Source organism: Labrus bergylta, chromosome 6 (genome assembly GCF_963930695.1).
Source record: "Labrus bergylta chromosome 6, fLabBer1.1, whole genome shotgun sequence".
Classification (NCBI taxonomy): domain Eukaryota; kingdom Metazoa; phylum Chordata; class Actinopteri; order Labriformes; family Labridae; genus Labrus; species Labrus bergylta.
Window position 1 is genome coordinate 21,285,568 of NC_089200.1, and position 21,355 is coordinate 21,306,922.

Genomic DNA, 21,355 nt, shown 5'->3' on the forward strand with positions numbered 1-21,355 from the left:
TCTGACCAATCAACTCACTCTTGCAGGATTAATTATTGTATAGATATCTGTGCATCAGGACACACCTTTCTTTTAGAGTTCATTAATTCTTCAGGGATCTTTATTGAATTCAACAGCTGCTCTGAACTCTCATGTTGCAATTCTCAGTTGCCTCGCTGCAGTGCAATCAGACCTGGGCACAGGTGGTACAGTCTGTGGTGACACTGAGCCTCCCCTCATCCATGGTCACCCACTATTTTTTAACATGACATTTCATGTGCCTCCACTGTTGGAAACATGACCCGCCTGTAATGGCCTTGCCTATAGTTGCAGTTGTTATCATGATAATTACTCCTAAGTCCAATTGATTAAATGTATTTTCAACTGGTCTCACAAGCCTGCTATGCATTGCTATATAGTGAACTGAAAGATAAAGCCTCTGTGAGGCTGCAAGTTCAGCTTGAGGACATGTTCAGAAACACGGTTAACATGCTGCTGATGTGTAGCATCTATAATGTAAACTTCATAAATAAGTGTGTTAGCATGCTTTAATTCAACAAGTATCATATAACATAAATAACAGATGAGGTTAACAGTCGTTTAACAAATTTCTGGTTAAAAAATAAACTAAAGGACATACTGTAAGTGAGCTGTGTTTTCTACCAATATTATCTATGTTTCTCTATTCATAGTATTGGTATTGTCCAATAGTATCTGGACATGTCCATCTGTGAGGATGAATTCTGAAACACATTTTTTGACAATACTTTAAGAAGTTATCCAGCCTTTTCATTCAAATGTCAACCAAACTGTATTGGAGGCCTCTAACTCACAAGCACCAAATAAAAATAAATCAGTCCAACAACATTGTGTGAACAAAACTGTTGTGAATATCCACCTGAGATATGTCAGAGAACAGGTGAAAACCCGCCACTGTCAGGAGAGAAGCAGGGACAGTATCAAAGATATCTGCACAAAATAACAGCTCATTCAGTAAGTGCTGAAGGGATTGTATCCAACCATCTTTTATACTCTTCATTTCAACTACAAATGCTTTTACTACATTTAACAATTAAATGAAATATTTGAAGACATGCTCTACATGAGGTTATGCAGGCATTTTTTAAATAAAGAAATAGATTTCACATGGGATGTGCAGCGGGCATACTTGGAACAAAAACCCACAATGGGTGCAGCTGCAGGGTAATAGCACTTTTTTTTCCAAATCAAGCACTGGTCACAGAACACAGTCAGACATGCAGCTGCTATCACATACATTTGATAGCATTATGTTCACATATCCACACACACGCGCGCACGCACGCACGCACACACACACACACACACAAACACACACACACGCACGCACGCACAAACACAGACACACACACGCACGCACATGTACACACACAGAGATAAACCAATACAGTCTTTGTAGCTTCTCAAAGTTCCACTGCTGGACTGACAAAGCCATTACGCTAAAAGGCTAGCTCCCTGGGAATTTAATCACTCGTTTTCTCTCATCTCATCCACATGTATGCACATGCATTCACACACAGTTTAGCAGGGATAGACTTCAAAGCTGTACACGAACGCAAACACACTCACATAGAGCACTGATGGCACGACATATACAAACAGGGACTGCATACAGCAATGATCAGAGAGAGCGCAACACATACCATAATTCATGCATACAAAGTATTTTGACCTTTAGAAAGTGGGAACTAGTTGACCCACATAGGCAGATTCGACCTAATCCAACCCTTTAAATACTGACTGTGTGTTGGGAATGACAAAGAGAACAAAAGGATAATGTAGAGATGAAGGAAGAGTAAGATGTAAAAAGTAAAAAGAGGAAATAGAGAAAAGTGCAATCCCATTACCAAAGCTGTTAGTTGAAAATGAAGGCAGGTCTCGCTTGCACTCTCTTTCCCTTACTCTTTTTTCTTTGCTTGTTCTCTCCCAAATGAAATAAGGATTCAGGTCACAACTTCAGCCAAATATACCAATGCATTCACGCTCACACATTTGCACAAACACATGCATAAAAAGGCATAAAAAAGGCTAGACAGTTTCGGCTAATTAGGCAGGAGGATAAGCACATTCACACACACACTTTTTTAGACAACACAAACAGATAAACATTCTCTCATGTGATCGCCCTCTGCTGCTTGTTTGTGCTCTGTGTAGAGCTTCCTCACTCCCTGTTTCTGTATTATTTATTTTCTCCGTTGGTTTCTTCACTCTGTCTTTCATCTTTTCATTTTCAGCTTCTTCCACTGATGTGTTTGAAATGTTTGACTGCAGAAATCAACCACATTTATATCCAATCAAGCATCAAATAGTTCAAAAAGGAAAAGACTGGGCTACCCACTCTTTTGGGTCACACAAAAACAGACACAGACACACACACACACACACACACACACACACACACACACACACACACTCCTACACCCTCAGCCCGCACATGTGTGCTGCTGAAATGAAAGGAGGGAGCAGGAAGGAAGGACAGCCAGCTGCTTCATCTGTCCTCAGGAGTCCACAGGGGAAACAGTCTGGCTGCCGAGCATCCTGACTATCAAACATGGCTTCCTATAATATCCTGCCTGCTCTGTGAACCAGGGCGTCTCTGTATCCAGCATTGTAATACAGTATGTGGAGTCTATATATATGCTAACACTGATCCTATAATATCCTGTTTCTATAGTGTGTGAACCAGCCATTCATATGGCAGTGTTCTTTGTTGAAGTAAAGGGAAAGTGTAAGCTATAGCTGATAATCATCACTAACACTCATAATGTTGGTACCAGCATATGTTGGTGTTTGATGTGTCCGAGGTGTTCATTTTAAGGCTTTTAACTTATTATCCCAAATGAAAAAGATGAATAAATCCACTTTCAGATCAAGGACACACTGACATCGTAATGGTGATGGGATGCTCTCTTACCTCTGTGTGTCGGCCTGTTCAAATGTTATGAAGGATATTTTGAAATAGAATATTTAACCCTGAAAAGTGACGTTATTTTAGTTCCGGGCTTTATAACTTTGAACTCACATACTGTATTTATTTTTTCTGATATTTACACATCTGAGGATTTATTCAATATCAAAATATTTGAGTTGACATTATCGGACCGGTTTCAAAGACCGAGCTAAAAATGTGTAGATCAATAAAAGGAGGACCTAGTCTTTTTGGAAACATGGATGCTGAGTATTTGAGAGAGGAACGGCAGAATGACTCCTATCTTGCAAAGAGATGCGTCAGGGAGATAGATACCACAGGATTTAGTCACAATGTAATGTTACAAATATTGAAAAGAACAACAACTGCTGACTAAAAAAAGTTGACCTTCAAACCACTCGTACCACGAGCCGAAAGGAGTTTGTTATTTCATGTTTCTGAAAGAGAAACGTCGGCACACTGACCAGCTCCCAATGAGCAACATTATTAAGGGCAACGTTTCGATCCAGTTTATACTTTTTCTGTCCTGCACCTGTATGCTATTTGCTTGGATGTGCGCCAACTAGTCTTTTTTCTTTTATTTCCTGTTTCTCCCACAATTTGCTTCGGTATTTCCTACCTATCAGTCGTAATGGGAGTGTGAGCTTGGCTCAGGTAGACACTTTATTTAACCTGTCAATCATTTCTATGTGTGTTATATACAGCTAATTTAGTCCTCTATATACTTGTGAACTTTATTTGCTTCCATTTTTGTAAATTCAACTGATAGGCAAAAAAACATTTGACAAATATTTGTTTCCTCACACCCCAGAAGTCTAGTATCACATAACACTGACTATTATGAAATTCAATGGTGACCCAGCTTTCAACTCTACAGGCCCCTCCAGGTTTTCGCTGTCTAATCTGTAATTAAGCACCCTCGCAGCCCGGGAGCCTTATTGCCTAGCATCCTGCTGTATAAGGCTACCAAAACGCAAACAAATTATGCAACAATTCCAGATTACTAACATCAAGAATTTCTCTTTAATGAGTCACAGCTTAATGCAGAACATATGCATAAAGCCCTTCCTGTTTGAAGGATTTTAACCTCTGAGTCATCTGTATTTTAATCATCTACAACGCAGACCTGACTCAGACAGGCTGTTACTTGGCTCCTCCGGGAATAGAATACTAAATAAATCAAAGAAAAAGGTATACACTAAAACTGCAAATAGTTGTATATGCATAACCAAAACGAAACAAACACTGTAAAACACTGACTCAAAAATGCGTGTAAAAACGGGATTTCCCCGTTTCCAGTGAAATGATTGCGCTGTGTTCAGGCAGAGAGAGACCAATGCAGTGTTAGTTAAAACCACATTAAGACTCTTCGATGTGGTATGAATTCCTGAAAGTAAGGATGTGTACCCACAGTAGCAGATTGAAAATGAAATGTTTTGTCTGATCCCATACCAGCTAATTAACATTTATATACACTGTGATTCTAAAGTCTTTTGGGGGTGTTAAGTAGGGGACAAAAAACTGCAGTTCATCGGTTGTCCACTTGAAGTTAGCTGCAAAAGCCAAGGAATCCCTGTTGTTAATTGTTTGCTTTGTTAACAGCAGAAAGAAACAGGTTTACAGTCTGGTACAGAAAACTGCTGCTCTATATCACTTACGATTCATTTTTTCAAAATCACCTGTTTTGATCATATCAAGGCTAAGAGTTATGAACAATTAGGCATAATAAAGGGAGTAGCTGATTTCACAGACAGGCGGCAGCATTGTGCTGTTTGTGAGGAGGCTAGGCTGTTCTTAAATCTTGTCATTGAACTCTAACTTCCGGCTTTGTTCATGGATCTTCAATTGTTCGGAATTATAAGCTATGACGAGATGGAAGAGCTAGATTGGAGTGTTTCGTCGACAAAGATATTTGTTCGGCCCAACTCAGCCTCACCTCTTTGCCTGTTTCTAGATCAATCGAAAGTAAGGTGGAGATGGCATTTTCAATCTGGCGACTGCCATCATTGGGCTTCATACAGCTGCTTCAGAAACCAATGCAGACGCCAACGGTGGTACGTCTATGTTTTATATATGGTATGAGTTGACCATATTATGGATCTGGTCTTATTATACTTTATACTTAATTATGTCTGACTTCCATTTTTGTCAAGTTTGTTTTTTTCCCAACAAAATAACTTTATGCATATCAAGGTTTTGGTCCTGAAAAACACCAAAAAAAAGCATGATCAAAGAAATTAAAGTTCAGCTATGTGATTACCATCTTACTCAGGAAGTACATATGGGCTCTGTGTGTTGTTTAACAGACCTGTGATGTTAGCTGCTAAAGAGCTGATTTGCTTCCCGCCTTCTTTATTTACATAATTTTGCTGGCTATGGTGTGGTCACATGTTCTCCCTGAATGCAAGTCCAACAAAGCTTCTATTCTTCTTCACCTCCTGCCATCTCACTCTTATCCTGATGCCAGAATCGCTTGTCAATACAAAACCGGCTTCATGCACTCACACACCTGACAACACATCATCATATCTGTAAGCCACGCTGTGTCAACCACTGTGGAGTCTGTGGTATATGACCAAATTACAAAATCACTGAATATACATGTTGTGCGTCAGCCCATAGCGGGGGACACAGGCAGTAATATCGAGGCCCCAGAAGTGCCATATCAATGAATAGAGAACAACCACAGAGAGCAGCATAAAGTCCTTATAGTCTGCCTTGCACCTCGGGGGACACAGCTAGTATATATGTATATATGATATGATGTGATAATGGAAGGGAACCAAGAGAGATAATGTGACGACGTGTATGCGCCTGTGTGTGTGAGCATGAATGTATCCACGCAGCTTAAAGATGGGGGGAAAGATGTTATCTTTTCATATGGTTCGGATAGAATTATCTAAGAGAAGAAGGGGTAGAAGTAGGGAGGAAATGAGGGGGATCGAGAGAGTGAAAGCGGGGTGAGCGAAGGGGTGACGATAACGAGGAAGAAGGAAATATAAAGAGAGAGAGAGGGGAGAGAGACGGGGATAAAAAGCTAAAGAGGCTAAAAGGTAGGTTAGGGAGGCACGGATTGACTGTTGCAGCTCAATTAATGCCGGGACATGAGATGGCTCTGCCGCTGATAATGACAGAGAGAGAGAGAATGAAGGAAGGGGGGGGGGGGGGTGGGGGGGATAGCTGTGATCTTGACAGGATGTTAGGAAGCTGGGGGGTGAGAAAGAAGAGGAGTAGGAGGAGAGGAAATAAGAGCAGATACTGTTTAATCTATTCATGATTCATTATTTCTCACTAGGGCCCAAAGCTCCCCTCCCTCTCTTGATGTCTCTCTCTCTCTCTCTCACTCTCTCTTCCCCCCCTCCCCGTTTTCATTCCTTTTCCCTCCACTGCTTTTTCTTTTCTTGGCTTTAATTTTCATCTCTTTTTTTCTCCCCCCTCTCTGAGGTCTTTATCTGTCTCTTCTAAAGGCTTCATCCCTCCTGTTTACCCTCTCCTCTTTCATCCACTCAATTAATCTCTCTCCCTCCTTTTTTTTTTTTTTACTCTTGATTCTGCCTTTTTTCAGCATTAGCTCTCTATGCTAACTTTTCTTTCCCATTTATTTATCTCTATAAACTGCCTACCACGCTCTGTCTTTTTCTTGCAATCTCTCATATCATCAAAGTCCTCTCTTTGCTAAATTATCGCGGTCTTACTTTTTTCAAACTATCCCTCTCACTCCTCCGTCCCCTCTCTTCTCAAAAGACCCTCTATTCTACAACCTCTCCCTTTGTGCTTTATCCTTGTCCACTTTTTTTTCTTTCATCAAATTCCTGATCCTATCTCTTTCTTCCATCACTGCAGCCTTTTGATACGCTTTTTCATACCAGTTTCTCCATTTTATATTCAATCATGCACATCCGTCTTTTTATTCTATTTCTGTTCATTTCCGACGCTCCATTTCTTTGCTTCTCTTTAATGCTGTAAGTTCTCTTCTACGATCTGCCTCATATGTGTCTCTTACCACCTCTGCTGGAACCTTTTCTACTGCTCTCCTATTTTTCCTCTCTGAATCACTTTTTCTCACATATGCTCTAACATAAATATTTTCCTCTTTCTTCTCTCTGTGTTATATTCAGAGGAAACAGCTCACCTCTCACACACTCTCTTCATTTATTTCTGCTTTTTTTTTTTTTTTTACTCTCTATCTTGTGACTGTAGTTCTCTGGTTTCCTTCTGTCATCCTCACCACCATCATCTTCTCCCCACACTCCCTCTGTCATCTTCCCAACCTATCCCCCTCTTCCCCTCCTCCTCCTCCCCTGTCCGTCTCTCAGAGGTGCAGCCAGAGCCCCAGTCCATTTCTTCTTCTTGGCGACAGGAGCTGACAGGCCAGTTTGGCACTTTGCTGCCAGCCATCTCTCTCTCTCTCTCTCGCTGTCTCTTAGTCTCTCTGTTTTTCTCTCCATTAGTCACTCCTTCCTTCACTCTTGAACTCTAGTCGTCTCTTGTGTCTACAAAGTTTGGTAATAGTATCAATTTTTGTTACTAAAGTAGAACTTTCTCTTCATTTTGCGTTTAGTGGTTTAGCTCAGTAAATATGTAAAAAAGGGAGTACTTAAATAACTTGAAAAACAGTTTTCAAGTGCCGTCTATTTTACTCTCCTTTATTTCCCACAGTCTCCCATTTTGTCTGATATTTGTCTTTCAAGGTTGGAGGGCTTAAACAGAAAGTGCTGTAAAAAGGTATTTCTAACAGTACCTGGAAAACAACACTTAGCCTATCCAAAGGAGCAAGAGGGATTTCACATTGGAGAAAAAAAAAGTGAGGCAATACATGCTTATATACACAGTAACAATGTATCAAGGTGATCTCTCGCTGTATGATGTTTACTGAGACTCAAAATTCTCATAGTAAGTGAGTGTGAGTGAAACTCTCTTCTGCTTATATGTGCTCCGGTTGTTTCACAGCGGACACACTGTGAGATAAGGTAGCTTCATTTATAACTAATAAGGCATCTATAACAGCAGCTTCACCTGGAATCAGGACAATATTATAAACAAAAGAGCTTGATTGGGATTTCATACAGCTGAAATTAATCAATCAATTTAAATTTTAACTCCATCATGCCTTCACTCTAAGTTTTTACACACACAGGAACATAAAGCTCAGAAACTCCTTTCTTGATACATCTGTGCTTTAATTACCTTGCATATAAAAATTACACAACAATAATGAGGGGAAAGTGCACAACCTTTAGTTCAAAGCATATTTTTTTCAAACAATTGGCTCTAACTATAACCGAAAGCTCAGAGTATTACTGTAAGAAAAAAAAAAGGTCCCCTCTGGTCTTTCGTAACGGGAGGGGATTCAGAGTCTAACATAGAGAGAGTGAATAAGAATGATCGGTGGATTTAGAGAGAGGATGGGTTACAGGTAGTCCTCTTAAGGGAGGATGCCAGATCAACAGGATAATTATTCTGCCTACCTGCATGGAGCTCTATCAACACAGAAGATCTTATCTAATGCCAGTCTTTTTTTCTACATCTATTAAATTTGCCTGTGAATTCATCTCCTGAATTGACTCCTTCCCTTTCTGCACTGTGAAGCAAGTGTGTGAACTGACAAGCAGTCAAAGGCTCCTGAGAACACACACTGCTAATCAGACACATGTCTTCATCCAAGAACAACACATCTCAGAGAAATGGAAATGATTCATCACTAACTGACCTGTGTCTGCACAGTCTACCTGTTATATTTGGTCCATGCATTTATTCAAAGAATCGATGGATCATTTCAAACACTACTCCTTGCCTCACTGTGCATTAAATCACAGCTGAGCCACGTTGACATCTAGCGTCAGTTAACCTCAGTCTGTCACCACAAGTTATGTAAAACATACTGTACATTAGCCATTGCTATGGTTACCACCTCTGCCAGAGAGTTTCATAGTCTTATTATTCCCTATAGTTCTCTCATCATTTTCACATTAGTAATGGGTACACCCTCCCACTCACAACCACATCACTTGTTTTGCTTGATGATAACCAAGAAGCAGATTGTGCACACCACACACATTAAGTCAAACTAGGGGATATCATTATTGTGCAAAAACTACACACTGCTGCTTATCGCTAACTCTTTGATTCATGCATCAGTACCTGCATTTCTATTCCACACCATGAATACAGAGGAAAGCAGTGCAGAGCAGTCTCATGCAGTGACACTTTATAAAACTAATGGAAGCTGCCGTGCAGTGATCTGTGTTGGACTCACTTATCGCTCTTGCTGACTCATTATAAATTTTTTTCCAAACGTAATTATACCCACGACCCTGTATTTAGTCCTACTTTTTTAACTATTTTGAGTCACTTTTTATACAGTCATTGCCTGAAAATCTTTGGTTAGAAAGACTGAGCATTATCTTTACAAACACATTACAAACTGATGGGCCAGAGAAACACAGACATAAGTTAAGTCGGATACAGTACGATACCAAATAACGGCCTGATGTATAAGATGAAATCAGAAAAGATTGGATTAAAAGTGAATTAAAACATATTAAGGGTTAAATTGAAAGAAGCATGACCTGAAATGAACAATAGAAGTGCTAAATAGGAGTTATAAAGCAGTCAAACTTTGACAATAGTATGAGTGGTGGAAAAAATATAAATTGCAACAGATAATGAATGCGAATAGAAGTGATACTGAATACAAGCTACATGTACATGGTGGTGATGAAAAGTCATTTGAAAATTAGGTTGTATTACACTTGAAAGTATAAGATACCTTGCAGAGATATGTTCTATTGGGAAGAAATGTTTTGAAATGTGTGTCTAATTATTTGTTCAACTCATTACACAGATGGAAGTCACTTGGTGTAAAAACCAAAGGAGGACAGGAATAAGGAAATGTAGTACAAATCCACCCACACAAAATGACACTGCTATACTATGTTTGTGTGTGTGTTAAATCACACACTCACCCCACCTACTCAGTAAATACAACTTCCACACGGCAAGAATTGTGTAGAAGCTCCAAAGGAGGATTTTAACAAATGACTGAGCACAGTGTGTCTTACCTGTTTGTGCATCTCAATGTTGAGACCGTAGGACATCTCATAGTACTGTGGAGACAAACACAAGTGACAGAGCTTTGTTAGCATTTTATACACAACACACATTAGCATTCAGTCTGTCAGAATATCACCCATTCAACATCTGTTGCTCAGCGGCCCTGCATATGCTGCTGTTAGTCAGTGTGTTTTTTGTGGTTTTAATGAAAGCCAGAAAAGAGAGAGTGACATGATGGGAAAGAGTGTGTGCATGGGTGTGTGTACTGCATATGTGTTGTCCAAAGTTATGTTTCTCTGCATGGCTGTGTGCAACCATGTGTGTGTGTGTGTGTGTGTGTGTGTCTTCATGTAGGGTGGCAAGGAGTCTGTAGATGCACAGAAAAACAGATGGTAATGTAAGACGTAATTGTGGGCACAACTCATTGCAATCCAAATGCTATCAAATAGGCCTGAACACATCTGGAGATGGTTGGGCTTGCATTGTAATCAGACGTTAGCCAGGTGTAATCTGTACAGATTAGCCTCGTTCCTTACCGACCGGTTCATATTTTTTAAGTCTTTCGCCCTAGAATCAGGTCTCTTCAAAGCCAATGTTCCCAAGAACTATTTTTACACAAACCAATATAGTGAGCATTGTTTAAAGGCTGACCTGAAGAACAACTGAACATATGTTTAAGGAAAATCATCCACCGAACAATTTGACAGGTTGAAAAATTCCACCGCTTCTTGCTTTATAGAGAGCATAAATCATTTCTTATAGCAGCAGGAACTTCGCCTTTTACTGGACACACACATCTTTTACCTATTGTGAAACAATATCAAGGTGATACCAGGCATACTATAGATATACATTCACATCTCCAGCAATCTCACTTTTTAACCTCAGTAAAGGGATGTAAAGAGGAACTCAAGGATGCTATTATATTACTATTAGGTATAATTCATCCTGCAGAAAGTACACGCCGCACTGACTTTCAATTTTAATATTTTCAGCATTTTATGCTGTAGGTAAATATTTTGAAGTTTTAAACTGTCAGTAAAGACACAGAAAGAATGATGAGCATGTTTTAGTACACCATGAGATGTTCTATAGCAGTATATGAAAGGTTACTGTACATATGTGTTGATGGCTGAAGGAAAACGACTATTAAAATATTTAGAGATCATCAGGTACAGCCCTTGCTCTAGTAACAAATCAAATCAAATAATCAGTTTCTATGTCATGGATGTCGAGCTGCTATCTGACATATTTGCTTGTATTACGTGTCTTGTAAAGCTGACACGAGTAGAATACACCTTCCTAAAAACCTTGAGCAAGCACTTCTGTGTGTGTGTGTGTGTGTGTGTGTGTGTGTGTGCTTACTTAACGTGTTGTTCCTCCTACTTTGTGTTTTTTTGTTTATGTGTGTGTACATCAGTAATGTGCTGTAATGGCGTTGGAGGCGAGCGGTGTACAGACAGCGAGGATCCGTCACAGTGACAAAGGCAGCGTCTGCCATCGGATGAGCAACACTCTGACTGATGAGAGCGAGACACTGCTCCCCCCCCCCCTCTCTCTTCCTCTCTGTATTCTCCTGCTCATTTTCACTCCATTACTCTCTCTTCTCTTTTTCAGTTATTCCCCGCCTCATTCAATCCCTCTTTCTCTCCTATCTCTATCATTTAGAGGCTGTCAGTCCGTTGTTTCTATCACTCCTCCTTCTGTTTTTTTTCTTCTCCTTTTTCCAGCAGTCAGACATTCTCTCCCTCTCCATTTCACCCTATCTCTCTATTTCCTTCTCAATTGACTCCCTCTATCTTTGTCCGTCTGTCTCTGTCCATGAATGTATCAAGTTTACACATTACAACACCATATGCACTACACAAATAATAAACAATTCTTCACACTGTCCATCAACGTTATTATGTCTACATGTAATAGACACATAATATACTATAAGGCTTAGTATAAAAACCTTATAGAACAATGATGATGCATAGATGGGGATAAAAACAAGAAAAAAGAGATCGAATAAAAACAAAACAAAAGAGGATGAAAGAACGAGGAGTTCAGAACATTTCCATGTGTTGTTTCCCTGATCCTCCCTGAGGCTGTGCCATGATCCCACACATTTTGCTGCTTCAGTGACAATGTCCTCGTTCTTCCACAAGTACATATCATTAAAGAAAGTGAGTTGAATTCTGGGTTTTATGAGATTTATAAACAAAAAAAGTTTCTTTACACTTTGTGTCATTTATCACATTGACCTCATGGAGTTGAATTCAGATTTTTAATTTGACATAAATAAAGTACTTGTACTTTGTCATTATACTTGTTTGTTGGGGTCAAAGTCATATGTAGAGCGATATCATTCTATCTAAAATGTCAAAATGTCTTTGGTAAGAGGTTTGGGTGGATGGAATGATCACGATTTTGTTCAACTCAAGGACTGATCGTCTGTAACCAAAGTCCACTTGAATTTAGATTGGTCAAAACCACTGTAACAACAAAAGGAAATAAGAACACACCTACTTCACAAACTAAACCTCGTCTTTCACATAAAGACTCTGTTCCTGACATCCAAATATCCCTACATCCCTGTAATCCTTACTCCTCTCTCCTCACCCTCTTGTCCTGTCCCTTTCTCCCTCTTGTGGATTCTTTCTATTCAACGCCTTTTCTGTCTGTCTAACTATTCTTTTTTTTCTTTTTTACATGTTCTTTCCCTCTCTCCTCTCTTTATAACTCCCTCTCTTTTATCTCACCTCGTTTTCATCCTCCTGCTGTATCATTTTAACCCCTGTCCTTTACAGTATACTCCTGTCTCTTTTCTACTCTCTCATGCTTTCTCCTTTTAGTCATTTCTATCAATCATCTTTCTTTATGTTCTGCCTCCTTTTCATGCTCTCTCTCTCATGCCATCTCGCGCTTGGGTCACTTGCTCTGTATATATTTGCTCTCTATCTCTCTCGTCCTTGTCGAGTGCTATTTTGTCCTCTCTCTCTCTCTGGCTGTCAAGCACATGTCCGTTGAGTATTTTGCTCTTCTTTTTGTCATATTTCTCTCATGGACAGACAGCAAAGAATGTATTTTCATGCACATAAAAAAAAAACCTGAATTTACATTGCATGGGGATTCATTCACGTGTTAAGGGAGACACACTTCACACAAGTACACACCTGAAAACACATACACAGGCATGGCTGTAGCTGGCTATTTGTGTTTCCATGTCAGCCTCTCCTTCAGCCCTCTCAACATAAAAGACATGTGACATCTCTCATTGTTCTTCCTCCTAACCTCCTCTCTCATCACCTCTCCATCACCGCACCTCACCTCACCTCACCTCACCCCACCACCCCTCCATCTTTTAACTCAAATCCTGTCATTCTCTCCTTATCAATTCTCTCTCCATCTCTCCCATCAGCGTCTCCACCTCTCTGTCATTGCTCTCCGTTATCCCTCATTCACTCGCTTCCTCTTTTATTCTCTCGTGTCTTTTCCTTTAAAATCTCACTTTTTCTCCCCTACACTAACAGCTTAGTGCCACAACCACAGCCCTAGTGTTTTAATACAACATTGTAAGTAACAACACAGCCCACTTCAGCAGCCAGAGCTCTCCTCTTAGCGGCTGACTGTGATCAACCAGAACAACATTAGAGAGGAATGCTGGAAAGGTTTGATGGGAGTGCTGCTCTGTGGCAACAGTGAAGGTTAAGAAGCTTTGATGCTGCCACTGTGCATTTTAGAGCACTGGTGGATTCAATGGAAAGGCTTCATTCAAACAGTTGGGAACATTTTTTTTTAAATGCCATTCATTACAAAACATTTCACTGTTACTGAGGGAAAGTTTTTCTTCAGAGTGGTATTGCACAGATTTAAGAAGAAACAAGGCTAGAGGCAAAAGAAAAGTAAATGATAAATATGATTTTACTCAAAAATATCTTACAACACAACACAATGCTACTAGAGTAAAGAAATTGAATCAGGCACTCATTTTCTTAACTTCTGTGGAACTTGACACAACCACTCCCATATTCTTTTAATTTGTGCTAGTCTTTCATATCTTAGTTTATTGCTTTCTAAACAAAAATGAAGAAAAAAAACAGGACAGCTGAAAAGTGTTTATAAGGTTGTTCAAAGCTGTGATTCTCAGTTGGAAATCAGATTAGGCGTGAAAACACAAACAGGTGACATGAGCTAAAAGCATGCAGAATGGTTGTGAAGAGCCACACGCTACCAGGTCAGTTAAAACATCACTCAGTGACAGTAGAAACGCTGCTATAGCCAGAAATGTGCTCATCTATCTGTGCTACCGATTCAATCCCACAATTAATTGGTCCAGTCAGAGTGTCCTCTGAAGAGTCTGAGAGGAGAACATTGGGTGAGTGAAATGTAGTAGCAGTTGTCCTGTGGGTGTAGGCTAGACAGCAGTGAAGTGACTATTGTACTATTTGTGTAGTCTGTACAGCACTCCAGTGACACCGCTCCATGGGAGTCTAGTCTGGACTGCAGTGTACCAACACCTGTGCTTTGTAGCATTTGAATGTCTAAGTGTATGATAACCATTACTGTAAAATACATGCTGCTACATCTCATGGCTAAATATAACATTTAACCTTACAGTGTTTGGTACTATAACAGTAGTGCTGTCCAGTCTTGTTCATTTGAAAGCAAACACTTGAGGTGCAGAATCATGACACTAAGTATGGGAGGGATGTGTGTGTTGCTAAGCCTGACAGGGGGGTAATAAGCCAACTGGCGGATGTCACTAAGACCACACAGCACTGCCCACCAAGAAAGAAAGAAAGAAAGAACAGTGTTAGTAAGTGTGTGTGTGTGTGTGTGTGTGTGTGTGTGTGTGTGTGTGTGTGTGTGTGTGTGTGTGTGTGTGTGTGTGTGTGTGTGTGTGTGTGTGTGTGTGTGTGTGTGTGTGTGTGTGTGGTGACATTTTTAAGAGTTTAAATAAGACTACTTCTTATTTATAGTGTTTGTTGGGGGATATTTAATGAAAGTGCCTTATTACTGTATATCATGATGCAGACATTGTTATAATCTGTGGATACGGTTGTATAGTTTAAAGTTTAAGTTTAAAATGTCATCCAATTATACATTATACAAAATGCCAAAACTTGAATATAAAATAAAGCCAAAGATTCAGATTTGTGAGGTTTCGTCACCTTGATGAGAATTCTTATGTAGCAACAAGGAGATGACTTTTGTAGTATATTGACTAAATTACAGGAACACATACATTCACATTAGACTCCATCTATTAACATCCACACAAAAAAATGGAACATGTGTAGAACCATTCATTGCAAAACCTTAACTCTTTGTGAGCTTTTAAGTACAGAAATAAATATGCAAGTTTTTACAAAAAAGAAGCTTATGTTTAACTGAGGGGAGAGCATCCCTGGAAGTTTCAACCTTTTTGATTTCTGGCTCATTGTGTCAGCTCAACCGGTGGGTTACTTTAGATAGTAGAGATGCACTGTAATTCTTGTTTACCTGATGGCACTGTAAGTTTCAATTTATATGATCAGCTCCAACATGCGTACACAGTTGCAATGTCAACATCTGGGTCAGACAGTCGAAAGGCATTCCTTCATTTCTATCACTGAGCTGCTCCCTCGCTCTCTCTGTTGTTTTCTTTCTCTGCTCTCGTATTTCCCTCCTCTTTCCGCTCTCTCATTCTTCTGTGTTTGCTCTTTCTTTCGTGTTTGCTCTTTCGTTACATACATTCATACATTAGTGTGTGTGTGTGTGTGTGTGTGTGTGTGTGTGTGTGTGTGTGTGCAAGCAGCTTGTGTTTACTCCTGCATGCATTATTTGTGTGTGTGTGTGTGTGTGTGTGTGTGTGTGTGTGTGTGTGTGTGTGTGGGGGGGATGTAGTTAAAAGAAAACCCTTAACAAAAGCATTGTTCATTGGTGTCTCTAGGGTGAGCTTGTCTCTTTCATCTGCCTGCCCACACATACACACACACAGTCATACAAATACCGTTGATGTTAAAACATTTATTAGCACACAGCGCTAACCCACATCAGAGGTTAGTTTAGCAGACTCTGACTTCTCCATTGTGTCCTGTCAGCGGGTGATGACTAAATCAGTTACGGCAGACTTTCAGCCTCACTGCGGCTTCTATTGCAGTCGGTTTCATCAGAGGGAGAGCCAGAGCAACCAATGGATGGCACTGACCTTGCATCTGAGGGGGCTTATATCTATTAACACATGTGTACACTAAGTACTGCGAGAAAAATCCAAACCGTCTCTACAAACGCTCCCATCCAGACCCCCCCCCCCCCCCCCCTCCTGCTCCAGACAGTTCAGACAGGTTTAAGATTCTTAAAACAGTCTCAATCCTTCCCTACATCTGGCCCCCGATTAAATCCCCCAAGAGTACTACCAGCGACGTTTAGCTCCTAGAGGAGCAATCTCTATTCAGATTCTGCCCTCTGCCTCCCTGCTTTCTGCCAGCAGTGTCATGTCTGCTTATTTTTCTTCCATTCTTGGCTCTTCTCTTCTCTTCATCTTCCCTTGTCTATTCAACCACTCCTCTTTCCCCTTCATCCTTAGTACACAAAAATGTTCCCCTTTTATCCTTCATGTGTTTCTTCACACACCCCCCCCCTCTCTCTCTTTGGCAGTGTCCTTGTTCTTTATTTTTTACTTTGTTTCTAATTTCTCTACCAATGCCCTTGTGCCCTCTCTTCTGCTCTTTCATCTCTGTCTGTTTTCCTCACTCTTCCTTTCTCCTTTTTCTCTCTCTCCACTTACTTAAACACCTCAATTCGCTCCCTTCGTTCTCCCTCTCTCTCCTTCCTATCTTCCGACCCCTTCTCTTCTAAAGCAGTCTGTGACTGTAATGTTGCTGAGGAGAACACAGTGTGTCAGCCTGAATCAGACAGATGAGCTGGGAGCCGAGTAAGAGGCTGAGAGAACTGCATTAATACACGCACGCACGCACGCACGCACGCACGCACGCACGCGCGCACGCACGCACACACACACACACACACAATCTGCCTGAGGGGATGTACTGAACATATGACACAGGCAGATACACACACACACATAAACTCACAATGTTTCAACCACTGAAGACATGATCCAATCCTGATGCAAGATTACAAATTCTGTTTTAATTGGCAGAATGTTTAAGTAATTTATCATATATCAATATAAAAAAATACTAGAGATTAATAGAAGAACTATGATTGATATGAGGAAAACAACAAGTTAAGCCAATTATCATGCAGCAAAGGCAGGGACGTGTAACATTCAAATCACTCGTGCTAACTCATCTCAGCTAGACCAAAGTCTAGACTCTTTTAATACACACACAGCGAACTGTTAGGCAAAGACCTGCAGGGTATTTTTTATACATGTTGCATATCCAAAGTTTGTCAAACCTGCAAAAGGAGGAGAAGAAACTTTTACACGGACACTAGTGCTCACTTATAGCTGTCACATTTTAAATACTCAAATGGGGGGGAAAACTTCAAAGGAATTTCAACCCATGCAATCCTGTCCTTGCTTGGAGGAGAATAGACCATCAGTTGATCCACACAGCCTAAAATGAAGAAACAGCTAGCCTGGTTCAAGACCTCTAAATCAAAGCCCATGTCTCAGATTCGTTCTGGGTTTTGAAATGAAACATAACGAGGATTCATTCAAAATATCAGGCAACAAACACTGATTGGTTCTTGTAGTCTAACTAATGTGAGGCGTTGTTTTTTTTGTTCATTATTTGCCATGCATAGCGTAACAAAATGCTTCCACAGTTAAAATCTCAGCTGTTTCAGTGTCATCATTCTGATAATGGATTAAATAGTGAGTGTATTCCCATGAAAGCCAAACTAATAGCCTGACTGTCCACCTGCTCGACAATGCATACGGGGTGATCAAATGCCAATGAGCTATGATGGAACCAGTTTTATCCTATCATTATTATGTATCATTGCATTTGTCGGCATGATATTTTGTCTCTTGCGAACAGCATGGCTGTTTATTAACTCCAGACTCCGCTGTGCCACATTGAACATACATTCACACACACACACACACACACACACACACACACACACACACACACACACACACACACACACACACACACACACACACACACACACACACACACACACACACACACACACACACTATAGAGAGGCCGCCTAATGTGATTCCCAACTGTGAGCTGTCACCCTCCAATAGACATGTCTTTTTTAATACTTTATATTAAAGCGTCTGGGTGCTCCTCTCCCCCATAAGAGTTTTGTCTTGTGTTTGACAGGAGGGATGAGAAGAAGGCTGCAGCACAGCGACAACTCAGGAAAAAATGGTTTCTGAAGACATTTAAACCTAATACGAATTAAAATTAAGAAAACTAGGTCAGAAACTCAACAATAAGATATATTAGCCAATAGAACCTGTAAGGCAACAATCTAGGTTTCACATTTGACGCCAACAAGTCTGAAAAGTCCACAACCTTTCAAAAGGAAAGACAGACCAACAAGATTGACACAAAGGTTTCTTGGGATTAAAATGTTGACTTTTAGGGTTTCATGATGCAAGAAATGTTATCTCCTCTTTTTTCACATTTGACTGAGCCTTGTGTGTGTGTGTGTGTGTGTGTGTGTGTGTGTGTGTGTGTGTGTGTGTGTGTGTGTGTGTGTGTGTGTAATCTTCTCTTTGCAAGATTTCCCCTCAGGCCAGCAGGGGTGAACACAGCTCCCCGGGTGGGAGTTTTTCTTGCACTTAGTGTAAGCATGTGCCCAACAAGTCGCCGCTCCTTGATTAGCCCGGGCTACAATGCAACCTTATTTAAAATACACAGTGGAATTCCAGGAGAGCAGTGAAATCTGAGAGCCATGAATTATAAATACAACAGGAGGAGAAAAGCAAGACGCCACAGACACTCTCAATGTGTATTGTGCATGTGACTGGATGTTTGTGATTGCAACTACTACTAATGTTACTGCCAATGTCTCTCTACATAGACGAAGAAATGAAGCAGTGTAGAAAAGGAGCCAACATAATGTAAAACTTATACTACATCCAAAAAAGATACAGTGTGGGTCTGCCAAGAAAATACAATATATCTATACTGCACCAGTACTCCACAGATAGGAGCAATAAGAAACAGTTATGACATCAAAATCTTACTAAGTGTGAAATGTGTTAAGCCCATTGCCAACTATAGTAAGTCTAATAAATTGTGAGGAAAAGAAATGTACAGACTTTGAAAAGTTAAAAATGAAGTCTGTAAGAGAAGTGCAACTCAGGAAAAGTTGTGGGGATGTTTATAAACTATTAGCCACACTTACTTAAACCATTAAGACCATTTTATGAAAGAATTATGATGTGTGTATTAATGTTCAGAGAAAACTATATATGAAAATGATTTAATTTCAATTAAATTAACAAGGTTGGCAAATACCATACAAAAAAAGTTCTAAACAAACTGCTTGCCAAGTAATCACTCAGATTTGCACTAGGAATCGATATGTCTTATTGGGTGTTAAAGCCCAAAAGCTCATAGAAAATCCACATACATCACCCTGTATAGCCATCTCTGTACTTTCCAACTCCTCACTCTCGTATTTAAAGAGCTTAAAAGTGATGAATAGTAAAAGCAGGAGCAGTGCAGCGTGGTGAGCTGAGCCCAAGCCTGTGGAAACAGGCCTCAGTGTAGATGACAGGCCTAACGAGCTAAATATAGCCTTCTGGGTTATCTCCTCTGTGGGCGCAGCGAGTCCGTTGTTGCTTCACATTATTTACGTGTCTGTGCGTGCACCCTCTCTCTCCCTCTATCTCTCTTTCTTTCATTTCACGCCCCCCCACACAAACACATCACTATTTCTTTCCCTTGCACTCCCAGTTGCATTCTCTCTTTTCTCGTGTCTCAAGCATCTTTTTTTCACCCTCCATCTTTCCTTCCTGTATTTCTATCCCCTGATATTTCTCTCATTTCATCTCATTTTTTCACTCCCCCTCTCTCCTTCCCTCTGTACCTCTCTCCTACCTCAATCACTCTCTCCCTCTCCTCTTTTATTCTCTTTATCGCTGCCTCCGTTTGTATCCTTCCCTCCCTTCCTCCCTCCCTCAGCAGCTCCCTTTTTTTTTCAGTCTGACACTCGGAGCCTTTTTTTTCTCTCAAGCTATCTTTTCCTTTGAGCCTCTCTTTTACTCCCCTCCCTCTCATTTTCGCTCTCTTTTTTCCTCCCTCTAATTTCAGAGCCATGTCTATGAAGAAGCATGGTACTCTATCCAGCCACTACAGCACAAAGTGCCCCAGTTCAAATACTATAGCCTGGGGTGCTGACCCTCTGCTTACCTATATGGATATGTCATCTGCAGCTCTATGACCACCAGCCATAAGGGACCCCTATGGCAGAGAAATGAACTTGCACATACAGTGGAAGATACTCTTGCGTTATCTCTCTCTTAGTTTTCAATGACTCAGTGGTCACAAAGGACATGACATATTTATATGCACAAAGTTCGATCAAATGTCATGCAATGCCAGTGTCTTGGATGGAACTACATCTATGCTGGCATCTCACCAGTCCCATTGTGTAAGACTGGGTGGTGAGGATTTACAGTGGAGAAGGTGGATGTTTGTCTGTGCCATTTGTTCCACACAGTAACTCTGTGAAACCACAGCTAAACCCAGGGAGTGCCTGAGATTAGGAGAGTGGGTGTTTAAAAGTCTGTGGCTTTTCAGAGGGATTTCTTTGTGGGTGTTCTGCACTGTATCATATTCATGTGCAAGAGTTTCCCCTTGTTGTTTTAAACTACTAAGAAAAGTGTATCGAGGATATTTCGAATGAAACAAGGTCAGTTTGGCAAGTCCTTCTGCTTTTTTAAGGACCCCAACCAAAAAAGTGTTTGGCTTTGCAATTGCAATTTCGAGACTGCAGAGTGCTTATTGATAGAACAAATCCAACACAAGTAACTTCACATGCATTTCATCACACTTTCTTCTGTTCTTGTAAGTTGACACTAAATCATATCCAGACTATTTTTCTGTTATTTTTACGTCGGTTTTTGTGAACACTTTGGTTAGGGTTGACAAGTAACGAACAATGGCACATGGTGCTCTCTTAACTTCCAAAGTGGCCTTTAAGTCAGTTCCTTTAAAGTAACCATGAAAAAAACGAAAGAGTAAGTGGAAAAGTACTACAAGTCGGAAACAACTACCATGTATCCTGGTTATGCACACAGCCAGTTTAACCTGTGTGTTAAGCCAATGAACTGTGATATTTTAGTAGCATCAAAAGCATACAAGGCTCATCAAGTCAAAAAACTGTGAGATACACAGCAAGACCTGCCTTAGCTTTCTAAGGCTACATTAGCTATCATGAGCTATT

At 40.4% G+C, this 21,355-nt stretch overlaps 1 protein-coding gene across 3 annotated transcripts in view; it reads right to left on the reverse strand.

Annotated features, from left to right (window-relative positions):
• tle2b (TLE family member 2, transcriptional corepressor b) overlaps nucleotides 1-21,355 on the reverse strand; it is a 71,454-nt gene that overhangs the window by 34,857 nt on the left and 15,242 nt on the right. For all 3 annotated transcript variants that reach the window (XM_065955983.1, XM_065955982.1, XM_065955981.1), the window contains exon 4: nucleotides 10,009-10,053. In XM_065955983.1, coding sequence (XP_065812055.1) covers nucleotides 10,009-10,053 — 45 coding nt within the window. The remainder of the gene's footprint in view (nucleotides 1-10,008; nucleotides 10,054-21,355) is intronic.